Here is a 27,609-nt window from a genome sequence, read left to right on the forward strand (position 1 = left end):
GATGCTCAAAGCAGACACAGTGCACACAGTGACTAATTAATGGAGCCCCATGAATAGATATAGCCCAAAGGGTACCAAGTGATGGATCCCCAAGTATAGTACAACACAAAGGGAACTGAGCAATGATCACTAGCTTTCCCCATCTGGCTGAGTTCCAGTATTTTCCAAACAGGTTGCTGGAGGCTGTTCATTTAATAGCAGGGAAAAGCAGCAACCAAATGGAAAGAAGGTCATGAGTCTGGCTCTATTCACAGTACATATAGTGATCTAAACAGAATTTGCAGAAGATTAGCAGATAAAACCCTGAAAGCAAGAAGTCAGTTTGCTGGATTCATTAGGTTCTAGGTGAGTAAACTAAATGCTATTGTATTTTCCTGAAACATGACTGAATGATAGTCATTCAGACTATCCTTTGCTAATCTAGGCAAATGAGTTTTGTTTTTTTAAACTGGGACCTGTAGGAAGCTCTTGGAAGAAGAGGATTAAAAACCCAGAGCGATGCCTCTGTGCTCTCCAGAGGACTCAGACAACTAAGACTCTAACTCTTAGCTTAATTGGCTGAAACCCCACTTTGGATTGGTAGCTGCTCAGTGATAGCATTTGCCTGCCATGTTTGAATCCTGGGGCTCCATCCCCAAAACTTTCCAGACATTCCTCCAAGGTTTCATCGTAATAGACCAAATCATTTCTAAATGATTTGGGAAAGATGAATAAACCAAATATCTAAAGTTATGTTGAAGGAGAAAGGGGAGAGGAGAGAAGGTGTCTGCCCAATATGAGGTTTTACCTCATGGCTCCAGTCACCAATGGGACATGGTGGAAGGGGACACTTAGGCCCTTGAACTGGAATAGGTACCCCAGTATGAACTAACAGGCAGACTTCCCACACTGTGAGGTTTTAACAGTACAGAGACTATCCAGGAGAAAGAATAGCCCTTCTCATAACTGAAAGCAGAACAATGAACACACACAGGGCTCAGACAACAGGCATTTAAACCTATAATCAAGCTATGAATGTTTAGAGACAGCAAGGAATCTGTTCCACACTAAGAAATAAGCCCCTATACTTGTCCTCCCAAATCCAATTGTTGCTAAAAATAAGTGAGTCAGCTCTAGAAATGAGAAATGTTTCCTACATGAACGATCATGTGCAAATACGGAATGACAAGCTATATACTAGAAGGAGGTGTTTGTAAATTAAGTGCCTAATAAATACAAAGGGGACTTGACATCTGGGGCTGGAGGGATGATATTGCAGTTAAGAGCACTGGCTGCTCTTCCAGAGGACCTGGGTTTCATCCCCAGTACCCATATGGTGACTCACAATTGTCTGTAACTCCAGTTCCAGGAATCTGTTTCCCTCTTCTGCTTTGCAGTACCTATATTCATATGGAGCAGATAAACACACACACACACACACACACACACACGCACACACACACACAGACAAGTAAAAGATAAATTTTAGAAAAATTAAAAAGAACTTGCCATCTCGGTGGTAAGTACAGTTCTTGAGTACACACAGTTAGAAAGTAAGCATATGAAAAAAACCACAAAAATCTGTGATGGCTGTATGAAAAAAAAACAGTCAGGATGACTACTTGTTGAGGAATGAGATTTGAAATAAAGTGAGATATTATGATACAAGACTTCTGAACTAGTAAGCAAACAAAGAAATAGTGAAAACACAAGACACAGCCAGGCATGTGGAGGAAAGTGATGGGTTGATCACTACTGAGGGGAAGATAGAGGGGCTGTTCTCAGAAGCAACTTGGAAATTTGTTCTACCATCTAAATATTCAGTTATGCTGACAACTAACAGTTGCCATCTGGATATTTGTCCCAGAAAAATGAGTAGTTGTGATCACATAGCAGTATCACACTGAGAGCAAGGTTTGTAGCATTTTCGTTCATGAATGAAAGCTGGAATCTACCTGAGTCATTCAAAAGACTACCCAAGCTGTGCCCATTGAAATGAGCACTACTCAGCAATGTAAAGGAATAAACTTGAAATCCCAAGTGAGAACCCCAGAGAGTTGTTGACTGAACAAATACCAACCCCAAAGGCTCCTACTGTAAGATACATTTGCATAATTTATGGAATGAAGAGATGATAGAGACATTGGTGTGGTAGTGGCTGGAGGCTTGAGGATGTACTGAGGGCTGGGATCATAAGCATGATGGCTGTGAAGACCCGGTGGCTAGGAGCTGTGTTCCTGTGACTGTCTCTGCACTGTTTCCATGTGATAGGATGCCACATTGCATTGAGTCTTACCGCTGTTTATGACGATAGTCACCAGAACTCAAAGTCCGTTTAACTATCATACCACTAGTGCAAGCCACATGAGGACAAAGACAGTCACATGTCACTAGCCACCTGCACACCTCTCTGGAGTAAATCCACCAATGCTTAGCTCTCATGTGTGGATGTGAGACATGGACATGCAGCAGTTCCCTCAGGTGGTTGTGATGAGGAATATCTCCTTCCCACTAAGATCAAGAGGGGAAGTATTAGTACACTCCGTGCATCTCACCTCTCTAACCAACCAAGCCAGGGAGAGCAAGCCAGTAAGCAGCACCATCCATGGCCTCTGCATCAGCTCCTGCTTCCAGGTTCCTGCCCTGTTTCATATCCTGACTTCCTTCAGTGAAAAACAGTGATGTAGAAGCATAAGTCAAATAAACCCTTTCCTCCCCAATTTTCTTTGGCCCTGGTGTTTCATCGCAACAATAGTCACCATAACTAGAGCATAGGCAATCCTCAGATTTTTAGGGAAGACCATCGCAGACTCAAGATAAAATAAATTCATTCGCAGGGCATATATGTGTGTTTATGTATGCTCTTGTATACATATTTAACAATTAAATTCCAGTTCTCTTCCTTCTCTGCAATTTACATACACACACACACACACTCACACTCAGACACTCACACACACTCACCCAAGGGACATTGATCCATGACCATACACATCACTATGTAAAAGTGAAAAACACAATTCAGTCAGCATACCTGTGTGGCCAGACTTGCCAACCACTGAGGGTCTATGCCACTGGTAAGTCATTATATACAAAATATAAACTGTAAGTTATAGAAAGTAAGTAAGTGACAGTCCACACACTTGATCTCACAGCCAACTTTATGCTGAAAATCCATTGGAACAGTTTTATTTAAAGATACTTTATTCACAAAAAACTGCACATATTTAAAACCATACTATGTGATGAGTTTTGACAGCTGAGTTCACTCCTTTGTGACATTTTAATTTCCAAATCCTCAGAACATCTTTGTGTCACCTTGACTGACTTGGGGCTTGTCAAAAGATGTTTTCTCAAACACCTGTGCATCTGGTCTGCAGTATCATATTTAACTAACAGTAAATAGGAAGGCAGGGATTTAACACTTCTCAGAAGGGAGCTACTTCTACTGTTCCCAGGGATTCCACTCTTGCCAACAAGGCTTAAACTGATACTAAGAATTGCACCCTACAATTGTACAGCAAAGTGACCTCTTAATCACCTTTATTATTTTATTTTTTATTACCAGATTTATGATGCACTATTGGGAATACCGAGTAGTCACCGAGAGATGAGCAGGCCCTGAAGGATGTCACACTGTTTACAGGGTTTGAAGAGTAGCTGACTATGATTAGAGGGTTGGTGGCACATCACTGACCAGGTGTGATGTGAAGGACACAAACATTCTAAGAATCTCATAGCATCCATGGTTAGAAAACCCAGGACTCCATCAGGCATGGCGGTACAAGCCTTTAATTCCAGCACTTGGAAGGCTGAGGAATATGGATCTCTGTGAGTTCAAGACCAGTCTGGTCTATAGAATGAGTTCCAGAACAGCCATAACTGTTACTCAAAGAAACCCTGTCTCGAAAGACAAAACAAAAGAAAAATTCCAGGACCTTTTAGCTTGGTACTTTTGGATGGAACCAAAATGCTAAATTCAGAATGGGTTTTTTGCTGGCATCAGGAAATCAATTATTTTCATACGGAGGCCTACCTTCTCTACTCACTGTTTTGTATAAGTAAAATGATAGAGGTGTTTCCATAGTGTTCAGAATACCCCCTGTTCTGATGTCAACCAGAGGTCATTCATATTTTCCATATTTGAGTAGACTTCCTCAGCTCATAGGTTGTGTGGCTCCTTGGGCTCTGTATGCTCAAGCAAACTTTCTTGCCTTCTTGTAGCCCACATGTCCTTCTAGTCCTGTGAACCAGTTTCCAAAGATTTATACTTGCTGTGTTTGTTCCTCTGGAGCTGGCTTTCAGATACAATGTATTATGAGTTTCATATTTTCTTGAGTCGACTACAATTTCCATAAGTTCTTAAACATATAATTTTCATTGTCTTCATCCTGAAAATGATCACAAGGGCAGCCAGATGCAGTTTTATTGTTTTCAATTATTGCATTAAAATCCCTACCATCACAGTAAAACTTCACAGAGGTTTTACTGTCCCTTTTATAAGTACAGCACAGACACGACCTGAAAATGGCTGGTACTGGTCTTTTTAATGCAATATAAAATCAAATTAATAAAGAACTCAGGAGTTACCAATGAATGTTCTCAATCATGAGACATGTGTTAGTTCCTGAAGTTTTATGGCTATGTGTAGAAGATTTAAACCTTCTTCAAGTATACTAAAGGATCTTATCTGTGCATGTTAAAATGGAGATTAAAACAAGCCATTCCAAGTCTTGTCACAGTAGCTTGTGCCTCCAAGGAATCATTGAAACTATAAGAAAAAAGAGTGAGACTTAATATCTTAGATTGGAAAATATTCTAGTCAGAATAGATGCACAAAAATATAGTTACTGCCTTTAAAACAATTTTGTTAAGCAGGCCAGTGGTGCAGGTTTAACCGCAATACTCAGGAGGCAGAGGCAAGTCGATCTCTGTGGGTTTAGGTCAGCCTGGTCTATATAGAGGGTCTGAGAACATCTGGTGCTATACAATGAGACTCTGTCACAAAAAAAGAGAGAAAAAATGCAAAGCAAATTTTCTTTAAATCTAGATTAGCTTTAGGTTTGTATCTTAGTTACTTTTCTGTTACTGTGATCAAACACCATGGCAAAGGCTACTTAGAGAAGGAAAGGTTTATTTGGGCTTATGGTTCTGGAGGGTTAGAGTCCATCACTGTCATGCCCAGGAAACATGGCAGCAGGCAGGAATGGAGACTGGAGCAGTGAGCTGGGAGCTCTCTTATTAACTACAGTAAGGAAACAGAACATTCAGAATGATGTGTCTTCGATCTTTCAAAGCCTGCCCCATTGACATAATTCTTCCAATAAAACCACATTTACTAAACTCCACAGAACCCAGTGACTGGGGACCATGAACTCAAATGTCTGAGCCTATAGTGGTATAATGGACAGCTCATTCAAGTCATCACAATTTGCACAAAACTTGCTAACATTGCTACACAGTACTATGCAACCCCACCCTCACACATGTCTGTAGCACCATGGAAGGCCTGCATTACAAAAGATCAAAGGTTATGCTGGGTCGGACATACTTAACTGAGACATGTGACACAGTTGAATGTGAACATGCAACTTAAAGTCAGTCTCCTTAGATTCCACCAGCCTTACCAAACTAACAGGGAAAAGACAGAGTGGGACCGAGTTCACATGGCCCGTTGTGCCAGGGTAACACATGTCTTATATCAAGCCACAGCTTTTGTGGAGATGTATTTCCTGGCACACCTGCCTCTTGACTCATGAGCTATAGCATAAAGAGCATTCCCTATTACAGACATACATGTGACTTCTTTGGGTAGTGCATACACTGAGTTTAAAATTTGGTACTCTCATGATTCCTGAGGCTGAAAATGTAAGATTCTGGGATCCAGCTCTCCATCATATGGTCCTCAGAGGAAATAAGCCATGCAGATGTAACTCTGTACTGACTTTAGTTATGACCACAACATTGAGAGCATCTTGTTTTTGTTTTAATCAAAGCACACTCCTGTGAATGCAAATACAGCATTCTAGGCATGTACCCAAGTTCCTCACCCCAACACCACACTTCAGCATGATTCCAGGGCATATTAGCAAGTCCAGGCCACTGTCACAGTGATCTGATGTACCCAGTGAAGTTACTGTCATGACAGACAAGGTCTTTGCTATGGGAGGTTGTGCTGGTTCTGTGGCACTGTCATGCTTCATGCACAGAAGGCGGCAGTGACGGGAACCACATCCACACAGTGCCAGAAGGACCAGTCAATGGTACCAAAAGATAGGATAGTAATCCAAGAACAGGAAGATGGAATGTTATCTGAAACTGTTGAGTGGAAAAGTATGACCTTAGAGATTTTTTGAGTTAAAGCTGCAGAAAAATGTGAATCAGAGAGCAGGTGAGATACAGGCGTATGTACAAGAAGCTGTCTTACCCTGCCGGTCTCCCACCAGGTTGCAGAAGCTGTCTGTGATCAGTTTTTCACAGTAGCACCCTCCATTCTCTATGGTCGAAGGCTAGGGCAGCTCTACTTCTGAGGAGAGATGGCAGTCCCGGGCAAATGACCAGAGCGGGATGCACACTCTCCAGGGCTTTGCTTGCATCAGACAGTAAGTGCGTAAGAAGCTGTGTTGCTGGCCGCACAGAAACACCTTGCTCTCCCGGGGATGGGGACAGCTGCTGCAGCTTTCTAAGAAACCGGTATTATGAACTCTTGGAAGAAATATCTGCTGCGCAGCTGATGCAGTGTAATCTCTGCAGTTTGTTAATTAAAAACCCTGTACCACCAAGGGTAAAATCTTAAGACTCATCTAGGGATTATCATTTGAATGTACTGATTTTGTTATAAGTTAGAAACACACATGGATGAGTTATTGTTGTTTATTTGTTGTTATGCAGTACTGGGAATCGAACCCAGGACTTCACTCATGCTAGACAGGTGCTCTGGCCCCAGGTAGATCTCTGCCCCCTTTTGTTTTCTTTTTTTAAAATTAATTCTTAGATAATTTAACTTTTTACACATGTTACTCCCAGCTACCTCTCTCTCCCCTCATCTCCTGCCCCTCCAACCCCCGACTCCATCCCTCCTCTGCTCCCCAGGGAGGATAAGGCCTTCCACGGGGCGATTTCTAAGTCTGTCATATCCCAGGCAGGGCCCAGGCCCTCCCCCATGTGTCCAGGCTCAGAGAGTATCCCTCCATGTGGAATGGGCTCTCAAAGTCCATCCATATGCCAGGGATAAATATTGATCTGAGGTCCCACAGATTGCCGAGGCCTCCTCTCTGACACCCAGGCTGGGAGGGGTGTCTGGATCCGTCCCATGCTGGCCTCTCAGTCACCAGTCTTGGGTCCATGAGCTCCCCCCTTGTTCAGGTCAGCTGTTTCCGTGGGTTTCACCAGCCAGGTATTGATTCCTTTGCTCATCACTCCTCTTTGCAACTGGGTTCCAGGAGTTCAGTTCTGTGTCCAGCTGTGGGTGTCTGCCTCTGCTTCCAGCAGCCACTGGATGAGGGCTCTAGGATAGCATATAAGATAATCATCAATCTCATTATCGGGGGGAGGGCATTTAAAGTAGCCTTAATGCCAGTTGGTGTCATTGTTATAGATCTCTGAAAATCTCACTAGTGCCAGATATCTCCTCAAACCCACAATGGTTCTCTCTATTATGGTATCTCTCATCCTGCTCTCTTCCATTTTTATCCTGACTCAACCCTCCTGTTCCCCCATGTCCTCCTCTCCCTCCTCTTCTCCCCCTCTCTTCCTCTGGTCTCCCTCTCTCCTCCCCTCCCCCCATGCTCCTAATCTCATCAGAGAACTTGCCCCCTTCCCCTTCTCCAGGGTACCATGCACATCTCTCTTAGGGTCCTCCCTGTTTCCCAGACTCTCTGGCAGTGGGATTGTAGGCTGGCAACCCCTGCTCCATGTCTGAAATTCATATATGAATGAGTACATTTCCATGTTTGTCCTTTTGTGACTGGGTTACCTCACTCAGGATGGTTAATTTTAGTCTGGTCCCCCTTTATGTTTTGTTTTGAGATGTTACTGAGGCTGGCTTTGAGTTTGCTCTGCAGCCCAAATACCTCATGAACTTGATACTCTCCAGCCTCAGTCTCCCCTCTCAAGTAACTGGCAATACAGGTCTGGGCATCAGGCCAGGCTGTAGATGAACTGTTCATGGTGACTAAAATGCCATAATCCTAGTATATACCTCATGTTATGAGGAAGTTATACTACTGTGTAAGAATGGATAGGATAGGGTATAGCATGATTTAAGAATTCCTATTGGCAAATTCCCCTCATTCTTGGGACAAGAGCTTGGGCTATCTAATATGGCTGAGGCTTAGAGTAATTGTTAGTTGTAAATATGATCCTGGCTGAATGTAGTTTTAGGATTTAGTTCCATTCATTCAGAACTTAAAAAAATAAGTATATGTCTGTGTGTATGTGTGTTCCATGTGTATGGGTGTGTGTGTGTAGGAAATGTGTGTGTGTTAAATGTATGTATAAGTGGATGTACTCATTTATACATATGCACGGTGAAGACCAGAGATAGAAATCTGTTGTATTTCTCTTGTTTTCTTAGGCAAGGTCTCTCACTGAACCAGGAGCTCACCAGTTTGTCCAGACTAGCTGACAATCATACTCCCAGGGTCCCACTGTCCCTGCATCCCCAGAGACAGGATTAAGATGTACATTGCTATGCATAACTATTTTTTAATTTAAATTCTGGGGATCCAAATTCATGTCTTCATGCTTTGCACATGCTCTACCTACAGAACCATCACCCCAGATATTTACTGAACATCTGTATTCAAATAACTTCCCCAAATGCTTATGGAATCAAAGACACCCATGAAAACCGTGGATAGATTTCTCCACTGACCAGGGACACTAGTCCAGGTCACATAGTAGTGTTGACCACACAGGATGACCCTCAGCTCTCAGTTGTGTTCGTTCAGCCTGGTTCTACCCTACCACCGACTACAGAAGTCAGTCACTGGAGGGCGTGGACAGGAAATGATATAATGGGATGGTTGCTTCCATGGTTACCTTTCTACATATCCAGTGTGAAAGCCCACGTGTATGCTTCCAGTTATCCAAAGTGCCAGCCCACAGTCATGCTTTACCATATCCACAGTGACAGCTGTCAGCCACACTTCCACATATCTGTAGTGACAGCTCATGCTTGACTAGTCAGTACAACCCAAACATGCTATGCTTAGCAAAGCTTTCTTATATCTGATACCTTTTCCTGTCATCTTTTAAATTCAAGTGTGTAACAACTACCCATTTTAACAGAAGTGGATTCAGGAATCCATCATATTCCCAGACTAATTTGTGTCCATTTTCTGGGTTATTTACTTTCTATTTATTCCACAGCACTGGGTCCTCTCTCATGAACAACAAGGTGCTTGTTTCCTGAAGTGCATATAAAAGCCACCTTTTTAAAGAATAATTGACAGGTGCTAAATGCAGTTGGTGCCAAGAAGCAATGCTTTCTACTCCCCTCAAATCAAATATTATTATACATCAAAACTAGATTTATCTTTGGCATTTTTAGAAATTATTCACATGAACCTAAAAGGCACAATCCAAATACAACTAGATTTATTTAATAAAATTCGTATTTTAATTTCCCATCTGTCATTTAGAAAATTTTCAATTTGTCCAGGTCTCAATCTTGGCCAATAATAGGATAAAATGTACTATGTCTCATAGAATATGACTATCATAAAATCTGGAGGTAAATGCAACCTTTTGCCTTGTCTCAAAAACACAGAATTGTTACTTAAATGCTGTTTTTAATATGCCTTTCCAAGCTGGAGGCTTCAATGAATTGAAGGCTGGATAACCACTCTCTCAAACGAGTGTGCATCCATCAGAAGAAGGGGATAAGGTTAGGGCAAGCATGCAAACACTAAACTCCATGGAGGTCATTAAAATGATTTTGAAGATGTCATGGGCTACATAGATGCTGGTGAAAGGAAATAAGGTTTCAGTTGAGAGGAACAGTAGGGACCACTCTTTGTTTCATGCTTTTAACTGTTAAGAAAGATATGGTCTGTGTTTGCATCATAAAATAAAATGATAATTATGGTGGGCCTTGCATATACAAAGTAGACTCATGCAGCCACTCCACAATACTCATGTATTTCAAAATATCAACTTTTATGTGGTATTTTTATATATAATCATAAGATTTTAATTACATTATAGATAAATGTAGGTAATGGTAAAGATATTAGTGGGGGATGGTCTTAAAGAACACCTGTTATGCTCCAGCATTCCAAAGACAAAATCCATGTACAGCTAGAATGGATATAAAGCCAGAGACAATTAAAATACAAGCCCTTCCATCAGGGACAAGTGTGGGCTGTAGACACAGGGGATTACAGTCACCTGAGCAAGTAGCATCTAAGTAGAATTTCCACAGAACAGTGTTGGTGACACACGACAGAGTGGCTGAGTTGTTCACATATAATGTGGGTCTGAGGACAGTTGACATTGTAGAGATCTGAAGTGCATTCCCCCACCTCCATCTCAGAGGAAGGGACAGACCTTAGAACACAGAGTGAAGGTGACAGCGAATCCAGAGCACAAAGAGCCTGCATTCTGTTAGAAACAGGAAACAAGAATGATGGTCAGAGCATATCTTCCGAGTTGGAGTCATCCCTGGACTTTGTGTTTTGGGCACAGCATAAGGAGTAGGTTGAGGACATGGGTGAGACAAATTGTGTGGACACAATGAGAATGGAAAACTGTGGCTAGGACCATGGAATGGCCTAGACCAGAGATGAGTAGCAATGTGGCATGTTTGGGACTGTCACAGTTGTAGACAAATCTTGTGTAATGAGTTTTGAAGCAGTTGGATAAGATTTGGTGATCCATGATTGGATAGCATAACTTCTTGCAAAGTTTCAAAATAATCACTTTAGCATGTATTAATCATAGAGAAAGCCAAGTTGGGTTAGACTTACAGCTGCTACTGAAGTCTTAACCTTGGGTTTCAGGAAGTCAAGGACACAAGACTGGAAAGGTCACTGGTCTAATCCCAATCTGTTTTATGCATATATCAGTATTAATTAAAGTCTTTCAGTTTATAGAGCCACTTAGAGCCAGACTGGATTGGAGGAACCAACACCTCCAGCTCATCACAGATGGCTCATCTATGCCACTGCCAGAGGTCCCCCGAGAAGAGGGTGATTTCAGGCTCTAAGAAGAAACACATTAGGAGCTGATCCTGCTGCTTCATGGAGAGCTATGGGAAATCAGTGGTGTTGCCACAAATGTTGACGTTCATACTTTGAGGCATTATAGTCTTAGTGAAAATAACAGAGCTGTGAACACTCCTCAACCTAAGTACAGTTACCTCCAGATAAATCCACTTTAAGATGCAGAATGTACTGCAAGTCAATGTGCATTCAATGCATGACCTCATTGGAGAGTCGAGCCACAGCAAACCCATCACTCCTTAACCCAGGCTAGATAACTGTCATGAGTCAGCACAGAAGTAAGTGGCCACCTTAAGAAGGAAAAAAAGTATGCATTTCTGATAAAAGACCCATGACTCAGAACAATAAGAAATTAAAAGGCAAGGGGCATCGTATTCTATATTGACTGTAATCAGAAATAGTGCCTGGGCTGAAGATAAATAATGGACCAGGGGAAGGAAATGTACAAGGAAATGTGTGGTCTTAGTGGCTCTACATGTGGCATCATGTAGAGACAGTTCCTCAGTGCAGACAGGTCAGGGGGCATGAGCAGGCTGCAGGAGTCTCCATAACAGAGCATATTGTAGGCCAGGAGATCTTGAGAAGACAGACCTATAGCAACAATGCCTCCAGTGTGGTTGATGAAGGAGAAGCATGGCCAAGGTGGATGTAGCCCAGCTGTAGTCAATGCTCAGCTCCTGGGAAACAGGCCCCTTTCTTGTGCTGAGTAGGTGTGTTGAGTGGTATCAGTATAGATCATACAGCTTGATCAATGATCTTCTGTCCTCTAGGTGAAGCATCAGACCACAGCTTAGGTACAAATAACCCACCTATTCCATGCATTCTAGCCACCCCATGCTTCTTAGGGGAGAACTGATCTGGGAAGATTCCTGCTTAGGATGTAAGAAGAGAAAAGACCAAGTGAGAGCCTTCTCTGAGCAAGAGACTGACTGCACCTCATTTGTTTCCATGTCCCCATATAGGGACATGCAATTACCATTGACCCTGACATTCCCTAAAGCCCCACTTCCTTCCTCTTAAACAGTCATCAACTATTTTATATGCTCTTCATATAGCATCCCATCCACTTTTATCATCTCTTCCAATTAGTATCTTTTGATATTCCATGACCATTGTCTTTGCCAGGGCCCACCAGGGCACTGGAACCATAGGGTACCTGTGCATAGACGAGGAGGAGTGTCAGAAAGATTAATTCATGAGGGGTTCTACACCAGGAGGCCCACCAGGATCGTGAAATCTAAGGCCTGAAAACAGAAGTGATGCTTCAAGTCCCCAGGTTTGAAGGTCCAAGAGGCAGAAGCAATGATGACCAAAGGCAGGAGATGGCGGAGGTCCTGGAAAGGGTTGCAGTTCTATATGTGTTTGTGATGCTCTCTGTCCCTCCATGGACTTCATGATGTCTATCCACAACGGTACAGACTGACTTCCCCCCTCTCTCTCCTTCTTCCTCTTGTTCCTTCTCCTATTCTTTAATTTCTCCCTCCTTATATTTCCCCTCTCCATCTTCCTCTTCCACCTTGTTCTTTCTTTTTTCTTAGCTTTTTTTTTTTTTAGAAAAGTTTCAGCCCTATAGCCCAGATTTGCCTGACGCTTACAGATATCCTTCTGCTGTAGTTATCTGAAGGCTAGGATTATAGGTACCCAGTTCCAGTGCAGGTGCTTGACCAACTTTTCCATTTCCCAACCTCCTCTACTCCCATCATTCCCAGTTGCAGAGGAGAAGCCCTCCTTACCAGCTAAGGAGATTAAATGGCATTTCACAGTCCAGTCAGAGTGACACACAAAAGCAGGCATCACAGCTTCCGAGTTGACAGGATGAAGACTCATGCCAGCTTCCCGATGCTCGCTCGCTGCTAGCACTGGAGAACACTGCTTCCCATTGGAATGCATAAAACGGCATTTCAGTAATATGTGTCGTCCTCTGATGGCGTGCTTAGGGAGCTCTTGTCAGCAGACTGTCTCCTCACAGCTCTCCCCACAGGCCAGTCCCATCATCCAGAAGTGCTGATCACTTAGGAAAGGCCTGTCAAACAGAACACCCAAGAAATGGACCCAGCCCAACCTGGTTCAGGGCTCCCATGTGAGGGAGAACAGTTCATGGCACAGGCTGGCCTTCAGCAGCTGTCTATAAACAGTGTGTCTTTTGTTTAATTCTTTTTACAGTTTGCTGAGAAGTCATTTTAAAAATAGTTACAGTATGTATATCCTTGAGGGCCAGACTCTTATTTCCTAGGGCTCTGAGACTTGGGTGTGATTGGACTGTAAGCAAGGGAAGGGATCCGCTGAGGCACTCGGTTGTCTCTCTGCACGCTGGGAAAGGGCCTTATGAGCTCTTTGCTGTTTGCACAATGCATGCTCAAGATGCTACCCACATGGATTAGGGTGAACCCGGCGGCCTCATTTTAGGCAGTTCATAAGAGCAAATGTTCTGCTTTTAAATATGGATTTATTCTAAGATACTGGTGGGGAGAATGTCCACATGAGAACACTGGAATGCGAGGAGCATGGTTTAGTTGACCCACCGGGCTGTCAAGCAGTGCCAAGCTTCACTCCCAGAGAGACACTTGTACTGGTGTCCCCTGTTATCAGAGGAGTGAAAAGCAATATACTAGGATAGGATGACACTTTTATGAAGACATATCTCTAAAGGAGTACCTGGAGAAAATGCAAGTACCGCAGCTCTGTAGACAACGACTGATGAAGGCCCTGCAGGCATCCCGAAGCTGCATCTCCAGACACACAAGCAATTGTACAGAACTCACCTGGGCATGCTCAGCCACACAGACAATTGTACAGAACTCACCTGGGCATGCTCCAACACAAGACAATTGTATAGTTTGGTACTCAAATATGGGGCCTGGTTTCAGAGAAAAAGTGAATGAAATTAACCTTGAACAATGTTTAAATTCTGCATGACTACATCCTTACTTTGCTCGTGACATTATTTCAATGCAACAGGCATTAAGTAGGTATCTCACTGCACACAGTAGGTGTGAGGTGGGCATCCTACTGCACACAGCAGGTGTGGGATAGGTATCTTATTGAATACAGTAGACTCCAGGTAGGTGTCGTCCTGGATAAGGTTCAGGGGATTTCTGTAGTATATTTAGCATTGCTGATTTGGTTACATGTTCAGAAGTAAAGGCAACTGTGTAAATCTGTCATGGAAAAGCCAAAATACCTGGCTCTGCCAAAGAATGAAACATATTCAGTGGTCATGTTAAAACAGAAAAAATAGTTAACCAAAATAAGGCATTCTCAGAATGAAAAACATCACATTTAAGTCTCATTCCCATGTTGTTGACTTTGTAGAGACATAAAATCATAGATGAGAGCGTGACACAAAGGTTAGTCAGAACTGTAGTGGGGAAGTGGGAGGGCAGTGGGGTGTTGGGGTGCCCAGGGCTGTTATATACTCACTCAAAACTGGCTTTCTGTTACCCTGTGTAGTAGCACTTGAAAATGCAATGGAAACTGAGCAAAGGGGTTATGACTGGGCTGGTTTAACCCCCAGAAACAGCTGACCTGACAAGGGTTAGCTCTTGAATCCCAGACTGATGCCTGGGAATCCAGCATGGGACTGATGTGGGTGTCAGTGAGGAGGCCTAGGCAATCTATGGCTCCTTGGGGTCAGTATTTATCCCTGGCATACGAATGGACTTTGAGTGCCCATCCAACAATGAGATGCTCTCTCAGCCTGGACTCTTGGGGGAGGATCTAGGCCCTGCCCTGGATGAAATGACAGACTATGGACACCCCTATGGAGGGCCTCACCCTCCCTGGGGAAATGAGGGGATTTTGGGGGGCTTGGTGGGAGGAGGAGAGGGAAAGGGAGAGGGATCTGGGATTGACATATGAAGCAACCTTGTTTCTAATTTAAATTGAAATTTAAAAATTGAAATTTAAAAAAAGAAAGAAAAAATACCCAAGACACAAAAGTGCTTTCAGGGTCCCTCATTCCAACAGAAAACACCTTTTGTAGAAGGATGAACTAAAGGGGCCACGATTCCATGACATCCTGAGACAGTGAGGGTGCTGGGAGCTGCTTGGTCCCACTTTTCATGTTGTGTGTGTGTGGTGGTCAGCCTGGGTTGTCAATTTGACATAATCAGGTAGAGGGAACCTCAGTTGAGGAAATGGCGCCATCTGGTTAGTCTGTAAGTTGCACAAGCTTTAAAACGTTCTATTGGATCCTAACAAATGGCACCTGTATGTGTTTATCCTAGACATTAGCTTATCACTGTATAATTTACTCAGTTGCCACATTTTCTAAATCTGTAAACCATGCTTTGTGCAATGTGTTATATAGCAAATGCTAAAAATTTAACACCTTTACAAAAATTATTTGCCCTTTAAAAACAAAGATTGCTTTGAAAAGTTAAAAAAATACAATGGAAAAAAGAGGAGCACACTTTTTCCCATCAGTGAACACTCAGGCCCTACCTTAGATGAAGCCCTGTGTTCTTCCTGTGTGTCAGGGGCAGGGACTTGGATGGTTCAGAAATAAACCTGGAGAAAGGGGTCCATGCCTCTCCAAGCCCAAGAAAGCAGTGAAGGGTGGAGGCCTCTATCCAGGACAGGCTATGCTCCCTCCTGCCCAGAACAGGAATGGCAGGAAATGGAGTATCAAACCTGCTCCTCTTTTTAAATCTGGTATTTTAAATCTGTAATGTGTGTCTTTCTCTTCTCTGTCCCTGGATCTGTGACAGTCCAATTGTACTGTAGGTTAACGACTTAAATAGTGCCTGGGAATTGTCACTCAGCTTCTGAAGACAGCCTCAGCCCTACTGGTTTTACCATAGAATGAGGACAACACAAAGAAGTAGTGGCTGGTTTATTTATGATTCTCTGACTCACTCCGCTTTCTTATTGCTTCAAGTGCGGTATTTTTATCTGCCTGTGTCAAAATCCCTCCCGTTATGTTGATAGATTTCTTTCAGAAATAGCATTTGTCTTTATTTACCATGAATTATCTCCCAGCTGATTCTAAGGAGGATCATACATTAATTTCTATTCTTTCCAAAAACTAAACACAAATCACCACACGCATTAGAGCTACCGTGGATGAAGATTTCTGAAATACTCAGAGGTAACCCTGCCTGAGAAGCTTCCCTTCCATTGAGTGGGATTTTTGATTGAATTTAAATTCTTGGAATTTATTTACCTAATTTTTTACTGACTCTGAGAAGTAGAAGCTATAAATGGCCACATAAAGTCCATCAGAAGGAGAGAGGCCAATTCCCTACTTGCTCTCTCTCTCTCCAGGTGTGTGAAGCTCTGACATCATGGCCCCTGGTTCTTAAAGAGGAGGGTTTGACCAGGATTGGCCTTTACAGAGGAAGCCGTGTGGGTAAAAGGACCAGAATGAAACCAGGCTTTGGTGGCACATACCTTTAATCCCAGCACTCGGGAGGCAGAGGCAGGAGGATCTCTGTGAGTTTGAGGCCAGGCTGGACCGACAGCCTCCAAAACAGAGAAACCCTGTCTCATAAAAACCAAAAAAAAAAAGGACCTAGAATGAGTTTCTAGGAAAGTTGGAGGCATAATTTTTCATGGGTATTTTGTGGGTTAGTGCAGAAGTTTGAATCTTTTGAGCATGTGTTTATTTTGGGGAAGTGTAAATACACCTGCAGGTGTGGTATGGACATCCTACTACACACAGTAGGTGTAGGATAGTTGTCATTCTGGACACAGAAGGCATGGGGGTAGGTACATGTTTAATAGAGTAGAATAAATGCTATTTTAGGAAGAAATCTATTACCTTATGTGTGGAGTCCAGGAGTCAACCTGAGCGGGTTCTTCAGAAGCTATCCACATTGGTTTGTAAGGTGGGGTATCTCACTGACCTGTATGCAGCTCACTGACAAGGTGTGGCTTGTTGGCCAGTAAGACCCAGGAGTCTCTGTCTTCACCTTCTTGGTGATGGGAATACAAGTGTGGGATCCCACACTTGGCTTTTTTAATGTATGTGCTGGGGATCCAAATTCAGGTCCTAAAGTTTGCACAGAAATAATTTTATTCGTGAGTCATCTCCCTAGCTCTTGGCAATATTTTTTTTTTTGTGGTGGTGGTGGCAGTGGCAGCATCTGTGATGATGATGGTGTGTGTGTGCGTGTGCATGTACGTGTGTGCGCGTGAGCCAAGAATTGAACCCAAGACCTTGGCCATAAGGGGAAGCCTCACCACTGACATACATTCCAATAGTTTTGAAATTTGGAGCAACAAAGACAAGCGAAAGAACTCAGGCACAGTTTATCTGTTTTGTCTGAGCTGCTGAGAGACCTGTTTGCAAAACCCATGACCTGTTGTCCCTCACCTCCACAGCCTGCAACATCTCTGCAGATCAGGATTGGGGTTCCCAAAACACTCAGCTGTGTTAGCAGAGTACTGGCTTCCTGTGAAACTTGGATGCTGGGGGCCTGTCATCATGCCTTCATCTAGTCCCGCAAGCCAGCTTTAAATGGCCAGATTGCTCTACAACCAGTTTGAGGTCCTGGCCTTTGGCCCAGGCTGGGTGCACTGCAGGCCGATGGCCTCCAGCAATTGAGGAGACGTGTTTAGACACCAGCCTGCAAGAGAATGTCTGCTGTACTTGCCCTTCACTGCCCGCATTTGGAAACTCCAGTAGCTGACAGATGTGAAGCTGGGGTACCCAGAGCATGGAGTGTCACTCAGCACAGTAAAGGCCATGTAATTCCAGCCACATTATGTCCTGAGAAGGCAAAATGGGCTGTAGGGAGAACTCGTGGGTCTGGGTGGTGAGGATGCAGAAGGTGGCTTCCCACTCTAACAAAGGAGCTACTCTGCTGGGGACACACATGGAGCAAGGTTGTCCCTGTGTGCAGACAGGTAGAGCTGAGAACCTTGCCTGTGCTGTCCATCGTTACTGTGAGTCTAAGATTACCCTGACTTGGTAAAGGTTTTGTTTTGATTTTTTCCTTTTAAGAACTCTGTAAAGGTAAATATGGAGGTGACGAAAGATACCTTATAAACAAGCTGGGCTGCCCATGAGGGGGAAACGTGGACATGGCCACGTGCCTACTTACAGGCATGGCATCTTCTCTACACTTGAAGTGTGACTTCTCAGGCTGTGTGTCATGAGACTGTCACTGGCTTCACACCTGCATTCCCGCGCTCTACTGTACTCCCCCACCAGCCTTTTCTGTGTGAGGAAAATACATTACGTTCCTTTACTGCAGCGCTTTTGGATGTTTTTGGTGTGTGTTGGTTGACTTGTAGCCAAATGAAACCATGATTACCATTAGGAAATCAAATTCAGGCTTGCATGTGACAGATTTCCTGTGACCTATGGAAAAGTGAATTGCTCACTGAGGAGATTACTTAGCGTTTTGTGCTAGTGGAATTTATCAGCATGCTTATCGCATGCTTTGCAGACGCCAGCCAGTCCTCTGAGGTTATTTTGGAGGGGTATGTGCAATGAACTAACTTTGGTCGTTTTGTGCATAAATCTTTGCTTTCATCTGAACCAGAGACTGTAATTGGGAAGTTTCTCAGTTTTCCCCTGGACCCCACATCCATTACTTATTTATTAAAACCTTTATGGATCGAGGTCAGGGGATCATCTGAATTAGTTGCTCATTCATGTATTCATTTTGAGGACAGTCTTTGTACTGGATTCCAGTGATCATGTAGCCTAGCAAAGATGGATTCTCACAGGAAGGATGGATTCAGCTCACACTACCATGATGTGTGCACCTAAGATACACTATTCACTCCCTTGTCTCCGGGGAGGGGGAAAGACCATGGAGTCTTGTCATGGTGCTGGCTCCTGCTTCCTGTGTGCTCACTGATTCCTCTGTTCTGAGTCGGGGTCTCAATTGTGCAAAGGTTCTTTACTCTCTCATCTCAGCTGTACTCTTCAAGGCTAGATTGATGGTTCATTCATATTGTACCAAAGAGTCCCTGACTTCCTGGGACAGAGCATCCACCCAGATCCTGTCCTTGCATGAGACTGCAAAGGAGGAGCCACGAAAAGAGCCCTTGGGGCACTTACTGTGCTCCCCAATGCGAATCACCTCTCATTCTGAACCTCCTCACCAACAGGAGAAATATTCAGGATCCAAACAATCTTATGGGTTCTCTAATACTGGCTCCGTTATCTCAGTCACTCACAGCTGGATGAAGGAGGTGCTGTGCTTGTCTGGAAAAGTCACTTCCTCTTTAGGTTTTCATTCTAAATCCAAAGAAATAGAATCGGTGTGGGAATTTAAGGTTGAAGCTAATGAGGAGAGCAAGCAGATCGGGCCCCTTAAGGAATACTTGACTCACATCAAGGGAGGCAAGACAGCTAGCGATCCTGATTTGTGGTATAGCAGCTTCCCAGGCCAGGCTTCAAGTCTGGGCCCCACACCTGCCCCACTAACCTGGCTACTCGGTGTCCTAAACACAGGCACATCGAGGGCTCTGTGTGCTCAGATCTTGTACCCTGAAACCTTAACAAATGCTACTGAAAAGTGTTTGTCAACAGGCTGGAGAGATGGTTTAGAGTTTAGAGCATGTGCTGTGCTTGCAGAAGACCTGAATTTGATTCCCAAGACTCATGGCAGGAGGCTCACAACCATGTATAATTATAGTTCCAATAGGGCAGATGCCCTCTTCTGAACTCTACATCCATTATACCTATGTACATAAACATCAACCATATATGTGTGTGTGTGTATGTATATATATATATATATATGTATATGCATATGCATGTATTTTAAATTAATAAACATTTAAAAATATTTGTCATAGACTAGAATATTCTTTCTGCAAGGACTAGAATCTTGTTAGCGTAAAAGTGCAGCCCACACATCAGCAAGAACTATGCCAAGAGCTATACCTGGCCAAGTGTCTCAAAGATCTTCATACACAGACAATGGCAGGAACCTAGTGAAGTGCTTGAAACTGAAAGGTTGTGACTCTGCCATCATTCTGAAAATGTATCTTGTGGCAGTGTTTAAGTACAGGTTTACAGTGATGAGTTTCACTGAGTATCTGCATCCCTCTGGATCAGTTCTAAAACCTTTGAAGACCTTTAAGAAAAGAACAGTCTCTAAACCCCCAAAGAGGAGGGAAGGGATGGGGTGAGTAAAAGTGATGGAGAGAGAAAGAAGAGATTCTAGTTTTTGAGAATCTCCATCCTTAGGAAGAAGGATGCCATGCATACGGAAGTCCCCAAACACAGCACTTGTCTTGGTTCATTTTAAGCCAAATATGAGTGACAATGACTTGGAACATGGTCCAGTTTCTCTTACCTTCTAGTGATTTATCATTGTAAAAGTTATTACCTGAACTGTTATAAACACAGGATTCTTTTAAAGTAACAAATCAATTAATGTGGGCAAGTTACAGCCAATCAGGGACTCTGCCATGGGTTCTTGGTGCTCTGTGATGGTTCTTCTGGCTTCAGGGTTGGCGAAAGTTCATGGTTTGTGAAAGTATACAAGCCAAAAGTTTTAGCTAACAGTCACAAGGATGTGAGATCAGATACAGGGTGGAGTGGCAAGTGGCTTCTGAGGGCTCTCAAGATGGTGTGAGGAAATTTTGGTTTGTTTGCTGAAGAATTCAGGTTCCCCATAATCCTCAAGATCCAATCTGTGGGCCCTTGGCGAGATCTCAGGTCACAGAAAAAAAATGCCGTTTATACAGCAGGAAGGGGGAGTGTTTGAGCTAGAAGAATTGGCAATGTCAAGCTAACCCCTGTCACCTCTGGCTGGGATGGAGACGTCACATGGAGAGGCCTTAGTTGCAGATTCTGACCTAGGGAACATGAACAATACACATAGTTCAGCAAGTAGCAACTAGTAGGTCCCTGGTTTGAGACTCCTAATGGGTCAAGGAGAGACAAGTCTAAACTATTGTGGCCCCAACATGACCGTGCTGATGAAGAGCATATGAGAAGTAATATAGGGTAGACCCAGATGTCACCAAAATGGTCATGCATCTACCTGACTGACTCAGGCTGAGAAGTACTGAGGTCAGGCAGATACAACAACTGTACAGCAGGATGGGTGGTCATAGTTCTCACTGGTGAACAGATTTACATGATGCTGTGTGCCCAGGGGCGTTGTATCAAATTATTAATTGGCATGATTGGTGAAGGGTGTGTATTTGTTTGGGTAGAGTTGGATTTTGTAGATCAAAACCTGTTAACCTACTAATTGTCAGAATTTATCATAATATTTAAATAGCATTTCTCAGAGGTTTTCCTGCTTGGTTCCCCACAGTTATCTATTTTTGTGGTTCCTCTTATATACTTTCTAGAATTCTGTCTGAGGGTACCATCTCATTTCTGCAAACGTATTGCTTTCTCCAGATTCCACCCAAGATCAGGAGAAATGGGAATTGCAAGGACATACCCAGTTGTCAGTTCACTGTTTTGATTTATTTGTGTCTCAGGACTATTATATCAGCTTTCAATAATGCTCACCTGCATTTAGAGAGTAGTGAACCCCATTGGAGTTTTATTATGTCAGCGTTTGTACATACAGTGTAAAGTATCAAATAAAAATAAAATTTAGTAGGAAGAATGTTAAGCCTGCAATATCATTCTAAGAAACATATTTATAGAAAAGATATTAAGATGCTCCAAAAGAAATACTTGGAAAAATTGGGGTGAGAATTGGAAGTGCGGAATAATTTTAGCATGGCTAAAGGTGATAGTTAAATATATGTATTACCATGGAGACCCCAGGAGACTTGGGCACAGATATTTCCAGGAGATAGGAGAGCCATCTCAGAAAACCAGAGAAGCAGCACTAGCCCAAGACTCTTCATTCTGTAATCACATTTTGAGGGAAGGGTGCTCTCACAGCATTAGTTTTCTCTAAGAACTTGCATCTTTTATTCAAGTGTGAATGGTATTTCCAAGAGAATTCATCAAAGTTGTCTCTGGCACATTACAATCCATTTTGATGGGGACTTGATTCCATCTGTGTAGAAAGAGGTTTGAGCCCATCTCTGTAGAATAGTTCACCTTCATCTCTGGAAGCAGAGGTTTGATGCTGTTAATCGGCACACTCAGTTCCTCCTCTATTCTTTTGAGTAGACGGAAGATACACATTGTGGAGTCTGCCTTACTGGTGGTCGCTAGACCGTGTTAAATATTTGCAGAGAATTGACAGATATGGGTTACACCAGGTTGCAATAGGCTTGCCTCTAGATAGGAGCCTTTGGATCTTTGGTAAGAGATATAGACTGATATCCCCTGGTCCTTAGAGCAAGACGCTCATAAGCAGCCATCTCCTGTCTTTTAGCACAAGGCTTTCACAAGGGGACCAACCCTGGCCCTTAGCACAAGAGACTCACAAGATCTTGCCTCTCAAGATTATTTTGCAAATTAATAAGTGGATACAACCCGTCAAACTGATAGCTTCTGGAATGTTAACCTTTGAGACATGTCTGTTAGCTCGGCTGCGTTCATACTCGCACCGCATTGAAGTGATGTTTTGAGGAAAAGGGTCCAAATGCATGTTTTCTTCTTAGATTGTAAGCAGGTTCCTTCTGTACCACCAGTTGTTTTACTATTCAGTTAAGAGGAAGAATATCCATATATCCTGGGGGTCGCGAATGATCTTATTCATCCTGTTCGTAGCCAGAAGCATAGATGAAAACTGAATTAATGACTGTGTCTCGGTCTTAGCATCAACAGACAGAAAGCTGGTGGTGCTGGAATGAGGCACCTGTGGTCTGGCACAGCTGCACAGCCACTTCATCCTGGGTTTTATAATAAAATACTAGAGGAATTAAGAATCTCTTTGAAATTGTTTATACACTGTTCAGATGCACCAAGAAGACAGATCCTTTCTTGTGAATTTGTGCTGTCCACCAGTGCATGTTCTTTAAGGGTTATTCACTGGCTTGTTCATTTCCCTCTCTGCAGAAATCGAGAAGGGAGGCTGTGGGGACCCTGGCATCCCAGCTTATGGGAAGCGGACTGGCAGCAGCTTCCTACATGGAGACACACTCACCTTTGAGTGCCAGGCGGCTTTCGAGCTGGTGGGAGAAAGAGTGATCACTTGCCAGAAGAACAACCAGTGGTCAGGCAACAAGCCAAGCTGTGTGTGTGAGTTCCACCTGTGAGGTCTGGCATCAGTTATGGAGGGAGGGGACTGTGCCAGAGAGGTAGCCTCAGTGGCAAATCGGGGCTTCCTGTTTCCCCATGCTGCAAAAAAACAGCTTGTGCCTTGTTTCTGTCTGCTAGATAAAAAGTATCCTAGCCTTTTGTTTGAAAGGATGAGACATCCACCACCATCTCCATCAAGAACTCATGTGGACTTAGTCATCTTAGGCATTACCTTGATATGAGCTGGTTGTATGAGCCAGGTGGCAGTGGCCATTCAGTTAGAGAAGCAAGTGTACTGTTTCAACTACCACAATTTAGGTATCGCATCCACAGGGAATGGGTTTCATTTGTAAATAAACAGCAACAGGATTTTTAAAAGCTGATTCAATAGAATTGATTTTAGATACACCAATACTCAATTATCTATGGGTTCTAGCTATGCTATGCAGTAGATCATTTTTCTTACAGTTGTGAGAGAGAATGCCCAGTTTCAGCACACAAAGCTGAGATTAGTTGAGCCATTGTGAGCCTCTGATAGTGGGATTGTCATTCCAAGTTCTCAGCAGTTGGGTTCAGATGGCAGGGTTTTGCTCTGTGTAAAACTATATGAAATTATCTCCATGCCCCACAGTTTCATGTTTCTTCAATTTCACGGCATCCTCCGGGATTATTCTCTCACCAAACTACCCTGAGGAATATGGCAACAGCATGAACTGTGTCTGGCTGATTATTTCTGAGCCTGGAAGCCGAATACACCTCATCTTCAACGATTTTGATGTGGAGCCTCAGTTTGACTTCCTTGCTGTCAAAGATGATGGGATTTCTGATATCACGGTCCTTGGAACTTTTTCTGGCAATGAGGTGCCTGCACAACTGGCCAGCAGTGGACACATAGTACGCCTGGAGTTCCAGTCTGATCACTCTACAACTGGCAGAGGGTTCAACATCACATACACCAGTGAGTGGGCCACATAAGTACTCCTTCCATGTCCCATGGTGTTCACATGTACATGAACTAAGAGTTCAAGACTGATACCTCAGGACTCTAAAAGAAATATCCCTAGTAGCAAAATTATATATTATTTCGATAAACAAAATGTTGATTGCTTTGTGTGGGCTGTGTCTTAGATACCTAGAGCTCTCACATAGCTTCTCTCTCTCTCTTCTCTTTCTCTCCATCATTCCATTCATCTACCCACTTATTGTGCATCCCCATGCAACCAATCATCCATGCTCTTTTATCTGTCTATTCACCTAGCTACCCATTATTGATTCCACTCATTTATCCATCCATATGTCCTTCATTTCTCATCCATCCATTATTCATTATCCATCAATCCATTCATCCATCTTTTTATCCATTCATTTATTTATTCATTCATCCATCTATTCATTTATCCACTCATCGTCCCATCCACCTACTCTACATCCATTAATCTATCTCTTCTCGTATCCATATATCCATACATTCTTTATTATCTATGGATCCTTCGTCACCCATCCATCTATCCATTTATTTTTCATTAACCATTCATCCTTTATTATACATTCATCTGTATTCTTTTACCATTCATTTATTCAATATTCATTGTATCCAACAGCCCTTCAATCCATTTATCCTTCCATCAATCCAGCAACATTCAGTCAAATATGCATGCTCTACTGAACGATACAGTGTGGTTGAAAAAAAAACACATTAGTGTATCAGATATCAAGCACTAGGGCTAAGAATATCAGTACCTGGTCATACTTTGTAAATATTTGACAGATAACTTCCCTTTGATTTAGTTTCAACTTTTGCAAAGTGTTTGAAATTACGAAGGAAATGTGAGGTAATGGGGCAAATATCAGTAATGCTGTGTTGTGTGTTTAGAATTTGAGCACATTTAGTTTAATTGGTGTTATAGTAATTCTGGGATATAAGAAAATGTAAACATATACATATATGTATATATGTTCACGTTTTAAACAAAAATAGACAGCTCTAGACAGTAAGATTTCTGCCTCCCATCGCATGATTAGGCTAATAGCAGAGCTGTCACAGGTCAAAGGTCTTCTGATCTCCCCACTTAGCACCTGTGCTGTGATCTTCTCATCTTCTCAGTACACAGTGAAGGGCTGTTTTAGCAGCAACATGTTTGGGGATTATAGGCACAGGGCTTTGTCATGTTGTCTCCTCTCTTACCCTGATATCCAATTGGCTAGATAGATTTGTCTATGAATAATGGACATGGAATCTTGTTACATCATTGTTCTATAAGTATGATGTCTCCTTCTTTGTTAGGACATGTAATTGTTATTTAAGCGTCTTTATGTTACTGACTTTCTCTCTGTTCAGCATTCGGTCAGAATGAGTGTCATGACCCTGGCATTCCTGTGAATGGTCGGCGTTTTGGAGACAGGTTTCTGCTGGGAAGTTCTGTGTCCTTCCACTGTGACGATGGCTTTGTGAAGACCCATGGTTCTGAGTCCATCACCTGCATCCTGCAAGATGGGAATGTGGTCTGGAGCTCTACTGTCCCTCGATGTGAAGGTAAGCCAGCAACTCTGTCCTTCAGAAAGGTCAGCAAGCAGACTCTGTCATCTTCCCTGGAGTCCTTAAGAAAGACCTGCAAAATTAATTCAAATGAAGGAATTCCTTCATCTGAGTCTGTAAGCTGGACATCTAAGACCAGGGCTTTGGTGGGCACAGGCCCTTATGGTAGCTCTGAGAAGCAGTTCAAAAGCAAAATCAATATGAGATGATCATCAAAGGTTTATAGATGTTAATGAGATAGATTATTGACAAGGCAGTGGAGAAATCCTTGATGTCTCCTGGCTGTGCTATCAAGAATAGATGGTGACAGCATTCCAGAGTTAATTTCTATTGATCCCTACAATCATTTTGTCTTTTGAGCCATGACCTATATTTTTAGAATAATAGAATAATACCACAAAATATTCTACCAGCAATAAATGGTGATACTGATGAATGTCATTTGTCCAACTGTATGAGCAAAGACTTACAAACAAGAAAAGCTCTAACTATGAGGTTTTGGGTAATTAGGTTGTATTCAAATGCCAGGGCTTACTCACTGCAGCAAACTTTGTAAGATCAAAATAACATGACTGAAAACTTATCACATGAGAGGACAGATGTCACAAAACTATAGGTATAATGAAACCATTTAAAACATAGCTGTGCCCCTTAAATACCACCTGAACATATAAATTCAAATGAGTTATGATGTACCATGACCGAAATATTTAAATCAGTAGAAGCCCACATTAGCAAAATGCTGGAAAGTGTTAAGAGCTGTTTGTTAATTACTGTTGTGAGGAAGTATTTCCCCTTGATATCTATTTCTCCTATTTTTCTAACATTAACACATGTTTCTTTTTAATAAGTAAATAAAGAAGTGTTATATAAATTGAGGATTGCTGTCCTATTCAACTCTATCATCTGTACCCTGCAAAGACAGAAGCAAGCATGGTATATTACCAGCAGTCCTGTAACCTGCAGGAGGCCTAAACTGAGCTTGACTGAATGTACAGATTAAGCCTCTGAATAGCAGCCAGTAGCACAGTGGCCTCATCCTGCCCTAGGCCTACCTTTAGAGTTCCTCATCAATAATTTAGGGGTGTGTGTCTAATCTGGGTGGACTTATTCTGCCCTATTCCAACCTCCATAGTCATTCCTTAATAAATAAAAAAATTAGTGTTTGAGAATTTTATTTATGCATGTAATACATTTTTGTCAAGTCCACTTCTCATTCCTCTCCTACAATTCTGTCTCCCACCTACCACTTTAATCTCCCAAATTCATTTACTCCTTCTCTTAAATCTACCAAGTCCATTGCCTGCACGTGCATGCATGTATATGCATTCATGGGAGCATGGGTAGTCTCAGGGCCAGAAATGTGCCTAACTGGGTCCTAGTCTTTGCCTCTTTGAGTTGTGATGAAACACAGAACAGTATTCTAGTTGTTTCTGTAAATTGTTTCTCACTTTGGTGAACTGCAGATATGACCCATGGTTATAAATGGACAAAAGTAAGGAACAGAAATCAAAACAAAAATCACCACAGTAAGAGAACTTTGATTTATGAAACATATACCATGTAACTTTTGTATGTCACTTTTTATAAAAATGTTGAGACATGGAATTTTTTAATCCTCCAAAAACATGTGCTACAGACTCTCTGGTTGACGACACAGACAATCCTGTTTGCAGACACTGTTCCAGTCGAGCATTTCTGTTGACTTTGGAGCATGAATGATTTATTGAGAAGGATGTTTAAGATAACAAGGCTCTAGCCCCTGCTCTTGTATGCCCACAATTATCCTTGTGCCTCTG

General features: G+C 42.7%; 1 protein-coding gene across 1 annotated transcript in view; it reads left to right on the plus strand.

Annotated features, from left to right (window-relative positions):
- Csmd1 (CUB and Sushi multiple domains 1) overlaps window positions 1-27,609 on the plus strand; it is a 1,489,308-nt gene that overhangs the window by 1,179,266 nt on the left and 282,433 nt on the right. Inside the window, exons 13-15 of the mRNA XM_005082604.4 lie at window positions 23,092-23,274; window positions 23,906-24,232; window positions 25,613-25,807. Coding sequence (XP_005082661.1) covers window positions 23,092-23,274; window positions 23,906-24,232; window positions 25,613-25,807 — 705 coding nt within the window. The remainder of the gene's footprint in view (window positions 1-23,091; window positions 23,275-23,905; window positions 24,233-25,612; window positions 25,808-27,609) is intronic.

Source organism: Mesocricetus auratus, unplaced genomic scaffold, assembly GCF_017639785.1.
Source record: "Mesocricetus auratus isolate SY011 unplaced genomic scaffold, BCM_Maur_2.0 Super-Scaffold_100031, whole genome shotgun sequence".
Taxonomy (NCBI): domain Eukaryota; kingdom Metazoa; phylum Chordata; class Mammalia; order Rodentia; family Cricetidae; genus Mesocricetus; species Mesocricetus auratus.